This window comes from Portunus trituberculatus, chromosome 40, assembly GCF_017591435.1.
Source record: "Portunus trituberculatus isolate SZX2019 chromosome 40, ASM1759143v1, whole genome shotgun sequence".
In the NCBI taxonomy this organism is placed as follows: Eukaryota; Metazoa; Arthropoda; class Malacostraca; order Decapoda; family Portunidae; genus Portunus; species Portunus trituberculatus.
In genome coordinates, this window is record NC_059294.1 from 23697810 (window position 1) to 23712831 (window position 15022).

The 15022-nt window shown below is 40.1% G+C and overlaps 1 protein-coding gene across 1 annotated transcript in view; it reads right to left on the reverse strand.

The window, feature by feature from the left end:
• The window catches only part of LOC123516053 (synaptosomal-associated protein 29-like), a 29917-nt gene that overhangs the window by 11187 nt on the left and 3708 nt on the right, over nucleotides 1–15022 (reverse strand). The window contains exons 2-4 of the mRNA XM_045275073.1: nucleotides 11602–11723; nucleotides 7613–7696; nucleotides 42–58 (exon numbers count right to left, since the gene is read on the reverse strand). Of these exons, the coding sequence (XP_045131008.1) occupies nucleotides 42–58; nucleotides 7613–7696; nucleotides 11602–11723 (223 nt within the window). The remainder of the gene's footprint in view (nucleotides 1–41; nucleotides 59–7612; nucleotides 7697–11601; nucleotides 11724–15022) is intronic.

The window sequence follows — 15022 nt, forward strand, 5'->3', positions numbered from 1 at the left end:
AGCTGGGAATCAAAAAAAAAAAAAAAAAAAAAGTCCGGGACCGCTGCTTCACCAACTCCTGGAAATGACGTAACATGAAACATATACAATGGTGCCTTGGGATACAAAGTGAGAGCAAGTTAGATGAGCATGAAAATATAAGAAAAGTTTGGTATATGAGCATCCGCTTTGGTTATGAGAAACACTGTGGTTAACCCATGTGGTTCGCACCACTGCATGATGAATCATGCTCTCAGTGTTTACACACACACACACACACACACACTCTGCACAGTTTCGTATCATCTGTTTGCAGATGATACGAAACTGTGCAGAGATATAAAGCAAAAAGAGGATTGTGAAATACTGCAAGAAGACCTAAATAAGATATGGGAATGGAGCAAAAAGTGGGAAATGGAATTCAATGTGAACAAAAGCCATGTCATGGAAATGGGAAAGAGTGAAAGACGACCCGTGGGAATCTATAAGATGGGAGATGGAGTAGAACTGGAGAAAGTAAAAAAGGAAAAGAACTTAGGAGTGACGATGGAAGAAAACAATCAACCAGTAAGCCATATGATAGAATTTTAGAGAAACATAGAATTTGCTAAGGAATATTGGAGTAGCATTTCACCACATGGACAAAGAAATGATGAAGAAATTGATAAGTACTTTAATAAGACCCAGATTGGAATATGCAGGAGTAGTGTGGACCCCTTATAAAAGAAACACATAAGGAAATTGGAGAGACTACAAAAAATGGCTACAAGAATGGTTCCAGAATTTGAAGGGATGACATATGAGGAGAGACTAAAGGCTATGGATCTACTAACCCTGGAACAAAGAAGGGAGAGAGGAGACCTGATACAAGTTTTTAAATTGATCAACGGAATGGACCAAGTGGATAATGAGAAACTGATCCTGAGAGAAGAATATGACATTCGAAGCACAAGATCGCATAGTAAAAAGCTGAGAAAAGTAAGATGTCTGAAATATGTTAAAAAATATAGTTTCCCGCAAAGATGTATTGAGACGTGGAACAGTTTAAATGAAGAAGTAGTGTCTGCAACGAGTGTGCATACTTTTAAAGTAAGATTGGATAAGTGTAGATATGGAGACGGGGCCACACGAGCATAAAGCCCAGGCCCTGTAAAACTACAACTAGGTAAATACACACACACACACACACACACACACACACACACACACACACACACACACACACACACACACACACACACACACACACACACAGAACATGATTAAAAAAGAAGTACAAGCATGGAGAGTCCAAGATAAGAAAGATAAGGATGATTTTCAGGAGGTGATTCAAGAACAACTAAAAGAAAGAGATGAAAATATGGAACAAAATTATAGGAGTCCCCAAGAAAAAAGAAAATCTAGTTAGGGAAATTGCAGAAAAAAAAGAGTGTAATCGTATTTGGACTAAAAGAAAAAAAATGTAAAATATAGACCAAGAAGAGAAAAAGAAGAAATCAAATCAGTCAAAGACTTACTAAAAAATCTAAACTACAAAGATAGGCAGAACTTAGAAGAGGAAGTAGAAGAAATACACAGAATGGGACCTTATCAAGAAGGAACGAGACTAATTAAGATATTACTAAAATCACTCGCAGCAACAGAAGAACAAGTAAACTCAGAGAAACAGAAGGTTGCAAGGATATATATATATAAAGGAAAATAGAAATGAGGAAGAAAGGAAGAGATACAATGAACTGGCGGCAGCAGTAAGGGAAAAAAAATAACGAAAGGTCAGAAGAGGAAAAAAAGGCATTTTTTTGGAGAATTCTAGAAGATAGGATAAAGAAATGGTATATAAAAGAGAAGGAAGAGGAAAAAATGGAGCAAGTTTAACTAAAAGCGATAAAGGCAAGAGACTAAAATTGATGTATACGAACATAGACAGGGTTTTATCAAGTAAATTAGAATCAAGAGATTACATAAAGAAAGAAGAACCGGATATTGTATGCATGGTTGAAACAAAACTAAATGAGGCAATCAAAATAGCCTTGGATAATAGGTATAATGTATGGAGGAGAGACAGAGGGGGTAAAGGAGGAGGAGGAATCATGATAATGTTAAGGAAGGAGATGGTGGTAAACCAAGTGGAATGTGGGGAAGGAAAAGCAGAAGTACTGTATGTTAAGATGCATATTAATAAAAAAGAGTCAACAATCATTGTAACATATGTGCCACCAAAAACAAATTCATGGACCAATCAAGAATATAAAGACATGATAGATGACACAATAAGGAGTCTTATGAGAATCATTAAAGATAGGAGAAAAGTGATATTAGTAGGAGATTTCAACTGTAAAGAAGTGGACTGGGAAAATTATGAAAGTGGTATGGGGGAAGAAGCCTGGGGAGAAAGATTCCTGAACCTAATAATAGATAATAGTTGGACCAAAGAGTAAAGGAAAACACAAGATTCAGAGGAAATGACGAGCCGACGAGATTGAACCTAGTTTTTACAAGGGGTATACAAATGGACGATGATATAAGATATAAGTGCCCATTGGGAAAGAGCGACCATGTAATATTAGAAATGGATATAGAAGAGGGAAAGGAAGATAGAGACGAATCATATCAAAGGAGACCGATTAAATTACAGAAAGGCTGATATTGAGAATCTCAAGAACTATTTTAAAACGTAACTGGGAGGAGATGGAAAACTCAGAGACAGTGCAAGAGAAGTATAACTTATTTTTGGAAATATACAAAACAGGAGTCAAGGGAATATGTCCCAAAATATAGACCTAAAGAAGAAGGAAAGAAAGATTGGTTTAATGCAAGGTGTGCTAGGGTAAAGGAGAAAAGAGATGGAGCATGGAAAAGGTGGAGGAAAAATAGAAATCCAGTAAATAAGGAAAACTTCAAGGCAGCGAGAAATGAATGTGTTAAGGTGAGGAAGGATGAGGAAAGGAACTATGAAAGGGACATTGTCGAAAAATGTAAGGAGCAACTAAAATTGTTCTACAGATTCGTAAATGGAAAAATTAGGCAAAAAGAAACAATAGAAAGGTTAAAAGGAGAGAACGGGATGGCGGAAGACCCAAAATGTATGGCAGAGCTACCTAATAATAAATTCCAGGAGGTTTTTACTAAGGAATCCAAATTTGAAAGGCCACAGGGTAATAAGAGAGACCGTCTATATGAAAGAGGTTAAAGTAACCAAGCTTGAAATAAAAAAGTTAATGAAGGAATTGGATGAAGAGAAGGCAATGAGACCGGATGAAGTCTCAGGCAGAATACTGAAAGAATGTAGGGAAGAACTAGTAAGACCTATATACATCATAAAATGCTCAATAGAAAATGGAACAGTACCAGTGGAATGGAAAAGAGCTGAGGTGGTTCCCATATATAAGAGCGGAGGGAAGGAAGGACCTTTAAATTACAGACCGGTATCACTAACTAGTGTAATATGCAAGATGTGTGAAAGAATAATAAAGAAACAATGGATCGAGTTCCTTGAAGACAACAAATTAATATCAAATAATCACGCGTAGGTTCGAATCCCACCATGTATAGCCTTAAAACACATTGCCATTTGTCGAGTGGGTTAAAGTTACCTACATGTCAACATGATACCCAGGTTCTAGGTGGTTACATCCAAGATGAGCTTCAGGGGTGATATGGGCCCTAATAAAATTGCCTGCGCCACTAATGGGTGGAAGCTGAACAGCGCTTCCCATACACTCTTCAAGTGTGCCTACAGGTGCTATAGGCCTTACTTGAAAAAAAAAAAAAAAAAGTTTTAGAAAAAGATGGTCGCGTGTATCAAATTCACTGAGTTTCTGCTCTAGAATAGTTGATAGAGTACAAGAGAGAGAGAGATGGGTTGAGTGTATTTATTTGGATTTAAAAAAAGGCATTTGATAAAGTGCCACATGCAAGATTACTGTGGAAGTTAGAGGAGAAGGGTGGTTTAAAAGGAAGCACATTGAGATGGATGGAAAATCATTTGAGGGGGAGAGAAATAAGGACAGTAGTTAAAGATATGAAGTCCAAGTGGAGAGCAGTAGAGAGCGGAGTGCCACAGGGGTCAGTATTGGCGCCAATTCTTTTTCTCATATATATATAAACGACATGCCAGAAGGAGTGAACAGCTACATAAATCTGTTTGCGGACGATATGAAACTGTGCAGAGTTATAAAGCAAAAGAGGATTGTGAAATACTACAGGAAGATGTAAATAAGATCTGGAAATGGAGTAAAAAGTGGGAAATGGAATTCAATGTGGACAAAAGCCATGTCATGGAAATGGGAGAGAGTGAAAGACGACCTGTGGGAATCTATAAGATGGGAGATGGAATAGAACTGGAGAAAGTAAAAAAGGAAAAGGACTTGGGAGTGACGATGGAAGAAAACAATCAACTGGTAAGCCATATTGATAGAATTTTCAGAGAGACTATAATTTGCTAAGGAATATTGGATAAGCATTTCACTACATGGACAAAGAAATGATGAAGAAATTGATAAGTACTATAATAAGACCCAGATTGGAATATGCGAGAGTAGTGTGGACTCCTCATAAAAAGAAACACATAAGGAAGTTGGAGAGACTACAAAAAATGGCTACAAGAATGGTTCCAGAATTTGAAGGGATGACATATGAGGAGAGACTAAAGGCTATGGATCTACCAACCCTGGAACAGAGAAGGGAGAGAGGGGATCTGATACAAGTTTATAAATTAATCAACGGAATGGACCAAGTGGATAATGAGAAACTGATCCTGAGAGAAGAATAAGACATTCGAAGCACAAGATCGCATAGTAAAAAGCTGAGAAAGGGAAGATGTCTGAGAGATGTTAAAAAATATAGTTTCCCACAAAGATGTGTTGAGACGTGGAACAGTTTAAATGAAGAAGTGGTGTCAGCAACGAGTGTGCATAGTTTTAAAGAAAAATTGGATAAGTGTAGATATGGAGACGGGGCCACACGAGCATAAAACCCAGGCCCTGTAAAACTACAACTAGGTAAATACACACACAAGCCGATGACTGTTCAAAGAGGACATACAGAAAGAGCTTCCAACGTGGGTTACACTGCCTATACCCAACAACAAAGCCCAGCATACATAGTGATGTGTTACAGGGAGAGAGGGGGCTAGATTAGTGAACTAGTCTCCAAACTTACATTAAATTTTGCTTATGTCAATGCTGAGAGAAAGTATGGAAGGAGATGAGGATATGGATGGTGCAGTCGGCGCTGCCGCCCATATAAAACAAGGGAGCCAAACCGAGAGGCAGAAGCGAAATTATTGAAATTCCTCTTGGTTCAAGGCAGCTAGGAGATTGGAATAAAGAAAGGGAATTCTCTGGATTTAAGGAGGAAAGAGCCAACATTAGAAGGATTATCTAACTGGACAGAGAACTTAAAGCTCTGAGGGAAATGGTTGCCAGGATTTTTGAACAACAGGATCAACTGATCACGGAGAACCTAGAGCTGAGAGAGAGGTGTGAAAAGTTAGAGAGCTTGGTTACAATGAATAATGACATGAAGAAAACTCTTGACTAAATAAAAAAGGAAAATAGTGCCCTTAAAGGTAAATGTGCAAACTATGAAGTAGCACTGCAGGAACTTAAGCAAAAACTGGACACAAGATGAATAAAAAGTGAACTTTGCTGAAGTAGTTAAGCAACAAATAAGAGAGAAAACAAAAGACACAGTCATACAAGTGATCAAAAGAAAAGGAGGAATTAATGAGAGATATAGTGGACAAAAAGAAGTGTATGGTTATATATGGACTAGAAGAAAAAAAGAATCCTGTGAAATTTGTGAGGGAGAGGGAGGAGAAAGAGATGGTTTTAAAGAAATTATCTCAGTGGTTCAAGATGAAGAATAGAGTCTTGAGATAGAAATAGAGGAAACATACAGATTTGGTAAATATACTGAGGGAACTAAAAGACCACTGAGAGTTAAAATTATATTGCAAGTGGTAGTAGAAGAAATATTAGGGACGACTGGAAAGCTGGCTGGTAAGACAAAATATAAAAATATTTGGTTAAAGAGAGAGATAAATTATGTAGAAAAGGAAAAAGAGAGAGAACTGAGAAGTGAAGCTATAGGGAAAAAAAAAAAAGAGGACAACGAGAAGAAATTCTACTGGAGAGTGCAAGACATGAGGATGAGGAAATGGTATATTCCGGGAAGGGGAAGGAAAGCATTAAGGGTCATGTATACAAATATAGATGGATTTATATCAGGATGCTTGGAAATGAGAGACTGGATATTGGAAAAAGGACCGGATGTGGTATGTATAACAGAAACAAAGTTAAGTGAAGACGTCCAAGCGAATTTTAAAGGTCAGGGATATAATGTTTGGAGGAGAGCCAGAAGAGGAAAATTGATAATGACTCAAGAGGCTATTTATGTGGAGGAGGTACAGTAAGCAGATGGACTGGTAGAGGTTTTAAGCATAACAATTAGGACCAGTAGGAGGGAAAAAAGGAGTATCATAGTTGCATGTGTGCCACTAAAGACTAATACATGGAGGCTTGATGTCCATAACGATGTGCAAAGGGAAGAGCTAAGTTGCCTGAACAATATGTTAAGGAAGGACAGAAGAGTGCTACTTGTGGGAGATTTAAATTGTAAACATGTAAATTAGGAAGAAATATATACAAACAGTCATGCTGGACGCTGTGGGGAGGAAGTGTTACAACTGGTAATGGTAAACATTTTGGACCAATGAGTGAAGTACTATACAGGGTATAGAGGGAAGAAGGGCCATTAACACTGGATTTGGAACAGATTAATTGGATTTCCATTATTTTAAAATGGGGAGATCAATTTTGAGATACGAGTGTTTCAGGATACAAGCTATGTTATGGAGAGAATAAAATTCGCAACCTGAGGCACTACTGTACTCATAATATGGAGAGAGAGAGAGAGAGAGAGAGAGAGAGAGAGAGAGAGAGAGAGAGAGAGAGAGAGAGAGAGGGAGAGGGAGTGAGAGAGAGAGATATATGGGGGGCTTTGGTGGAGGAAACATGCAGAGAAATATATAAACAAAGAGAGAGTGGGGATAAGGAGGTGGAGGTGGACATGGGGTGGAATTAGAAAAAAGAGATATCACTTAATTTAAAAGTTACAACTTCTGGCCAATGATATTCACCTCCCTTGAGTTGACATGTTGCTTTAGCTAAAAATATGGATAGGAAGATGATTTCTTCAAATATGGAGTGAATTGTATCTTTACTACAGGGATTCTCAACCTTTTTCTTGTTAAGAACCCTCTGAGTTATAAGATCGTCTACCTGAACCCCCAGTAATTTGACATCAAACAAAATATTAATTTAGTGACTGACGTTAGCTCAACATGCAATGGTACTGTACAGGATATTATTAGATCAGGTATCTAAGTATCTGTGGAAATCTTACAGAATATTCAATCTAGTCACTGTCACTAGCTCCATATCCATATGCAAGGGTACTGCAAAGAATATCATTAGATCAGCCGTCTAAGTACCCCTGGAAATCTTGTGAACCCCTGAGGTATGTGAATCCTAGGTTGAGAATCCCTGCTTTAGGAAGTGAGGAGTGAAAATAACATAATACTTATAGTGTGTGAAGTGCTCCCTGATTTCTATCTTGCACACTTTCTTACCTGTGCTGTTTCTAGCCCAACTTTTTCACTCTCACTCAGCATTATTTTGCTGTTTTTGGTAGACTGAAGAGTGCGATTTTCTATCTGAAAGGCAAAAAGAAAAATTAGACTTGTAAGATATCTTTAAAGTGTATAAGCCATTTCAAACATCTAAGAATTGTACATTTATAATTGATATGCATCATCATCATAACAGACGACACAAGAAACCACAGAACACCTGACTACTGATCTCTCTAAAATTTCTAATGGGGTTTTCAGAACTAGCAGCTGTCAGCAAGTGGTAGCCACTTCGCTCACACTAGGGTAAAATAGAATATACCTACAGTGTCATTCTATAAGCATAGAGATGCAATAAGTTGATATAATATACGTATTTCCTGCATAATTCCTTCTGAGTAGTGACACAGGCAAAATCAAATCCTATTCATTAACAAATATATATAAGTTGATTTTCTTGTGAACTGGCATTGAGGCTTATTTGATCATCTCTACATTTCAAAAAGAGTACACCCTTGATCGGAAGTGTATTAATCGAGTCAACCGTAAACATGAAGATATGTCTGTGCTACTGAAGAATCCAAACAACAAAGATCAACTTACTAGTATATGGAAACAACAATTCTAATTAAGAAAAGGCAACTTCAGTATCCTGGCGAGTATTGCTGTCTAACCCAACCTGGGCTAAGCACCTGTTTAACTTAACAAACACATTGTTGGACAACTAGTTAATTCCTGCTGTAATGTCCATACCACTACACCATGTGGAGAAAGAAAGCTTCACATATTTCTCTCTCCTCACTCTACAGTAGTCCTGTGATATGTTTGTTCTGTGCTTAACTGCTTTGCCATGTCTTGATCTTGACTTTTGACTTGTAAAAGCAAAGCTAAAATCCCCGTGAAATTAACTATATCCATATATCACGATGTTACTGAGTATGGTGGTCATACTTTTAGTAAAGTCAAAGTTTTTACCTTTTTCATTGTCAAAATCAATAGATTTTAGACTTGTAATATACCTTATTTAAGATATTGATAACATATTACAAAATAATCACAAAATATATTTGTTTTGACCAACTCCCAAAATCATCAATACATGATATTCAAAAGTAGATACAGAATGTCAACAGTATCATAATAATCAATGTTCTATGCATCTGTATGCACCTGGGATTAGTTCTGAAAACTTCCCATTGGGGGAGTCAATGCCTCAAGAGCTCAATTCCTCCATCTATCAACTTGACACAACCTATCAAACAACTATCCCCTTTTTAATAACACTTAACCGTCTACCTCTTCCACAATGAACATTCACAGTCTGTCCTTTACTTGTAATCTAACTGGAAACTTCACTTCTCATCTCTAGCTAAAACAACTTCTATAAAGTTAGGTGTCCCGAGGCATCTTTAGCAGTTTTTCTTATATCCCTCATATGTATAAAGCAAGGTTGCAGGTTAGATATAAGAAAATATTTCTTTAGTCATAGGGTGGTAGATTTCTGGAATGCATTGCCAGAGAGGGTTGTAAATAGCACTAGTTTGACAATGTTTGAAAACAGATTAGATAAGCACTTAAATTTATTAGATTTATAATTATGTATAGCGCTGCATGATAGTTTTTATAAGAAATTTACTATAGTTAAACAAGACATGATCTCCATGTATGGGGATCACAGATTGTAGAGGAATTCACTGCAGGACTTAGCCCTGTTAATGGGCCAAATATTTAGAATTAGTATATAATGTATTGTGTACTTGTAAGTGTAACTTTAAGTACTGATGACGAGGTCGCTGTGCGACTGATACAGGATAACCTAGATGGGGCCTAGTGGCCCTTTGTTATCCTATTATTTATGTTATGTTATGTTATGTTTTATATATATATATATATATATATATATATATATATATATATATATATATATATATATATATATACACAGTAATACTCTGCTTAACGAACAGGATAGGGGGTGTCAAAGCTGTTTGTAGAGCAAAAATTCGTTAAGCGGATATAATTTTCCCATAGGAAATAGTGAAAATAGGGGGGATATGTTCTGGGCTGGTCCCCAACATGCCACATGGGAAAAAAAAATATATATATATATATACATATACACTTAACCCTCGGCTATCGCGCCCAATTGGGGCCGAAACAGCATCGCTATAGCCGAAAACGCGATAGCCGAATTGATCTTGGCGGGAAGGCGGTTTTGGCCAATGAGCGCTCAGATATCCCATGACGTCATGGCTGGGCGCGCGATAGCAGGCATCTGAGGTCGCGATAATGAAATTTTAGCAGCTTTTCATGGGTGCATGATAGCAATAAAACGCGATAGCGGAAGTCATGATAGCCGAGGGTTGACTGTATACGTTTGGCAGCACATTGGGCCACTGGTGTACCACTTCTTTTATGATGTCATATGAGTCATTGGAAGTTAAGAGAAGCTACGTACAAATTCTCTCACATTCTCGCATTTATGTTCACAAAACAACATTTCTATTAGCTTTTTACAAACCTTGCCCCCAAGAAAGGATTGTTTTGTAATGCATAAAGTGCAATCTTACATGGAATACCAAAAAATAAAGCAGAAATGAGACAAAATGGGAGACTCACGGTGACTCGGCCGCTTCTTCTTCTTGTGACCGTTTTAGCTTGCATGTTGTCTTTCCCCATGATATTTGTTTCCACCCCTCTATTGCCTGCTATAATGGATATCATATCTTAGTATTCATATACGTTCATGCCATGAGGATAACCTTGACTCTGTGGCACTGAGTGATAGTGAATTATTAATGAAATACTGCGGTATTTCATTAGTAATTCACTATCACTCAGTGCCACGGAGTCGAGGTTATCCTTGAGGCACGAGCGTATATGAATACTAAGATATGATATCCATTATAGCATGCAATAGAGGAGTGAAAACATAAACAACATGATGAAAGTAACACGCAAGCAAAAGGGTCACAAGAAGAAGAAGAAGCGGCTGAGTGGCGGCGAGTCTCCCGCTTCGTCTGTGGCTCATCTCATCTCTGCGTTATTTTTTGGTATTCCATGTAAGATTTCACTTTATGCATTACAAAACAATCCTTTCTTCGGGGCAAGGTTTGTAAAAAGCTAATAGAAATGTTGTTTTTTTAACATAAATGCATTATATAAGACAGTAACACCACCTCCAGAGGTGGTGTTCCCAGCAACCTCAGAGCAACCTGATAGCAACCTTGTCACCGTCCCTCCACGCGTTCGTGGATGCCATTTTGCAGCAAGAGGTTGCTCTGACGTTGTTAAAGAATCTTGGATTCAGCTCCAGGAGCACTAGAGACAGAGGCGGGAAGCCAGCCAATCACAGCGAAACTACTGCGTTCGGTCCTTCACCCGGCAAATTCAAACCCAGAAAATTTGTTAAAACGGATGTGGTTGTACATTATGCGGATTTTTGGTCTAACTTTATATAGTACGTTAAACCGGAAATTCGTTAAACGAACGTTCGTTAAGCGGAGTATTACTGTGTGTGTATATATATATATATATATATATATATATATATATATATATATATATATATATATATATATATATTATATAAATAATTAACACAGAACACTTTTAAAATGATTGTTGAGTTGACTACAACCCACTCTCAATGCATAGAATCACAAGGATTATATGTAAGATATCTCTCTGGTACTAAATTGATCAGTTTATCAAAAAGCATGAAGTTCACTCCTTGGCAGAATCACTGTGGCAGATGAAAATGTGTCCAGGAGAATGAATCAGCACCATATAAATTGTCTCAATTCATCTGCTGTAAATGGTTATATTGAAATTAGCATGACAAATCAAAACAAATCATGAACTGTATTGATTCTTCATGAATTAAATAATTTTGATTCACTTGATGCAAAAGCTTGCATTTGACATATAATAAAACTAATATCAGAACATTGTAATGCTTCACAGGTAATGTTTGACAGGTCACTCACATCTCTCATTTGTCGTAGCACTTCCTGACGTCGCAACTCAGCCTCTCTTGCTGCCTCCATCTCAGGACCGGGCATTAACTTATCAGAGGCAAGGTAGGTAGCACTGGATGTATTCAGGAACTCTGAAGACAAATAGGAATTTTATTAAACTGTGAAGGCCTTGTTCTAATTTTTTTTTCTGCTATTGTGTCCATTTCTCTCTTTTTCTTGTTTTCCTTTTAGATAAATTATGGAATGTTACCAAGGTATTCCTATAATATAACCACTCTAAAACCAAGTTTTGGGTGCAGTCTAGTCTGGGATTTATCTAACTACAGTGTTGATGTTTCCTCTGCTTTGGTTAGTGAATGATGGCCTGACAGTTAAGTTTTGCCTGACTCATATGTGTGTTTATCTTGTAGCTTACAGGAGGAAAGTAATCTCACATTATCATCTCTTTATAGCCATTGTCCAGTTTGCACCTTCATAAGGTGATCTAAACTAATGGTATCCAATCATTTTGCCTGCATGCCATTTTGCCCTCACAATGGAGTCACTTCACCCACACTGTAGAGTCATTAGTTACAAGTCTCTCTCTCTCTCTCTCTCTCTCTCTCTCTTTTATTTAAACAGGTGATTATAACAGGTTGTATGTTACAAGGGACAGTTTAGTATGGCTGCGCTAAAGCTCATCCTTGCCATTGGTGAGCTATCTTAAAGCTACCGCCCCTACATTATATACAAATTATAATGTAGTAATAAACTGACTTAATTTTAGTAAATAATATTAGATAAACGCTTAAAATACTATGTACATCCTAGGCTGAAGCATTATATACAAGATTTACATTAAGTAGGGTGTAGACGCAGCCATCTATAGGCTGCTACCTTAACTTGCTGTGTGGACAGGCCCGTCACATCCACATCAGTAGTGAACACGTTCCACCACACCACTGCTGCTGATGTAAAGGCATCCTGGTGAGTAGAGCTGTGGGACCTCGGGACTTCCAGGAGGAGATCACTGGCCAACATCGTCCTTGTGTCAACCTCATATCTCCTCCAGGTGGCCTCCAAGTCCGTCAGGAGGGGAATGCACTGCAGTTGTGCCTTGTGTAGCACGGTCAAGGTGGCAACTCACCTGTGGTGCTTGAGGCTGTCCCTCAGGTTGTGCCGCTGATGTTCCTCTTGCTGTTGCTGCTGCTTTTGTTGAGGTTGTCTGTGCTGTTGCTGCCTCTGCCAGTGTGGATGGTGTTGTTGATGGTGTGTAGTGCCACTAATCAAGCACTCTGTCCGACGCTGCACTTTAGCAGGCTGAGGTGGCAGTGGGCACTTGACATCCAGGTAAGAGGGGTGTATTCCATGATAGGTCTTACTTGGGCCTTGTAGAGTGTGAGGAGGCCGTCAGCATGGAGGAGGTGTTTCATCCGGCATAGTAGATTTACCTTAGAGAGGCGCTCCGCGCCACCTTATCCAGGTGGCGGTCGAACTGCAGCCGGGAATCCACCTCCACCCCAAGGATTTCAATGCTATCCTGCAGAGGGATGGTGTCTGGCCCAAGCCGCAACCTTCCGCGCAGATGGTCAGCTTCTCCCTGTGAGCAGGTGACCACCATGGCCTGGTTTTTCTCAGGGGCAAACTTGACTTGCCACCTTTCTCCCCAAGCTATGATGTCCTGTAGCTGCCTATTGACTGCCTGCAGCACATTCTGGGCTTCTCCCCTCTTGTAAGCCCAGGAGAGGGTGCAGTTGTCTGCATGAGCAACAGCTTTGGGAGAGCTCTGCAGTAGATCATTAAAATAGATTTTTCACATACAACCTGCTTCTTATATATTAGCATTTACAATGCTCCCTATTACCCAGCCATCTATTCCACATTCAAAACTTTTGTCTATTCTACCCTGGTAACCCCTGGCAACTTACGGCAACACTATCTCCCTCAGCCAGTCACGTCATTCTTTCTTGAGACGCGCTTGCGTGCGGACTCAGTTACAGTGCTCTGGAACACTTTTTGCCTAGCTGTTTCCTCCACGGTGGACCTGTTTGCAATAATGGCTGACCATCAGGAAGTTCAGGTTGGCTTGTCGTCGTCTTTTCCTTCTTATGGCGACGGCGAGTATGTCCGCAGCGGTGACTGTGGTGTTGGCGGCAGCCAGGACTCAACCGCCATGCCACCGACTCACCGCTGGGCTCTTCATCACCTCTTTCCATGGCCTCACATGTTGTCAGGAGAGTCTGTACTTCGTCTGGATGCAGGAGAGTCCTTGGAAGTGCCCACAACGATCCACACTCTGTATGTATTGTCTGCCGTGATGGTTTCTGTGATGTAAACAACAGATGTCGGGAGTGTGCTGAGTGGAGTCCCAGGCTGGTGCTCAGTTCCCGTAAGTACCAACTGATTTTACAGAAGAGGCGAGACTATAAAGCTAGGAAGAAAACCTCTAACCCTTCAGGCCAGTCTCAGGAGCTTTTTGCCAAATGTTCTGATTCTTGTGGCATGGTCCTGTCCCCCACCGCTTCAGGATCAGACAGGGATTCGGTGCCTGGATCAGTGGGGCCTGAGGATTCGATTTCTCAGATTCCGGGATCCAAAGTGTCTCCTTGGGATAAGTCAAGTTTTTTTAAGGAGTTTGCTGCTTTCCTCGGGTTTCAGGAAGGCAGTAAATATGTTTCCTTCCCTGATATGGTATCAGCTATGGTGACTAAGGAAGTAGAGGGCAGGTTAGCTCCTAATACCACCTCTCTTACAGCTGCCCCCTCGCTCTCGGTTCAAGGTGCGGTGCAGTCCGCTACCAACCCCCCTCCCGGCCTCAGCGCAAGGCAGAGTGTGAAGTCACTCCTAGCTGACGTGCCGGCGGGGGGTAACCGGGAGCAGGAGAGGCCCGGGGATGAGTTAGGATTAGATCAGGCTGTCCCTCCGCTGGATCCATGGGGGAAATGCTCTAGGACCCCTAAGGATCATCCATGGAGGATCAAGCAATCCCGTCCTGAGGTGGGGGGAGATCTGGATCCTTCACATGTAGGATCTCCTTCAGGACGGGGTCAGGGCAGGAACAGGCGTGTGTGTCCAGTACAACGCCTCTGCCCACAGACCCTGGGTGAGGGTCCAGCTGTGCAACACCAGGGCGCTTTGACTGAGGACTCGGTCAAGCCCACACAGCTTGAGAGGGGTGCGATCCATGCCATGCCTCCCGTCCCCTCTCGGTCCACAAGGCACACAGGAGCGCCAGGTACAGACGCCACCTCCTATGCCTATTTCCACCATGAACAGTTTCACCCTGTTGCCCCTCACCCTGAAGCAACAGTATATGTTCTAGGATCACTACAGGATCCAGGATCTTCTCTGCATACTGGAACCCGAGGTCCATCAGGAGATCCAGGGTTGCCAGGTGTCCCCTCTTCTGGATACTTTGAAGATCACGGCGTAGATTCTTCTGAGGAGGAAG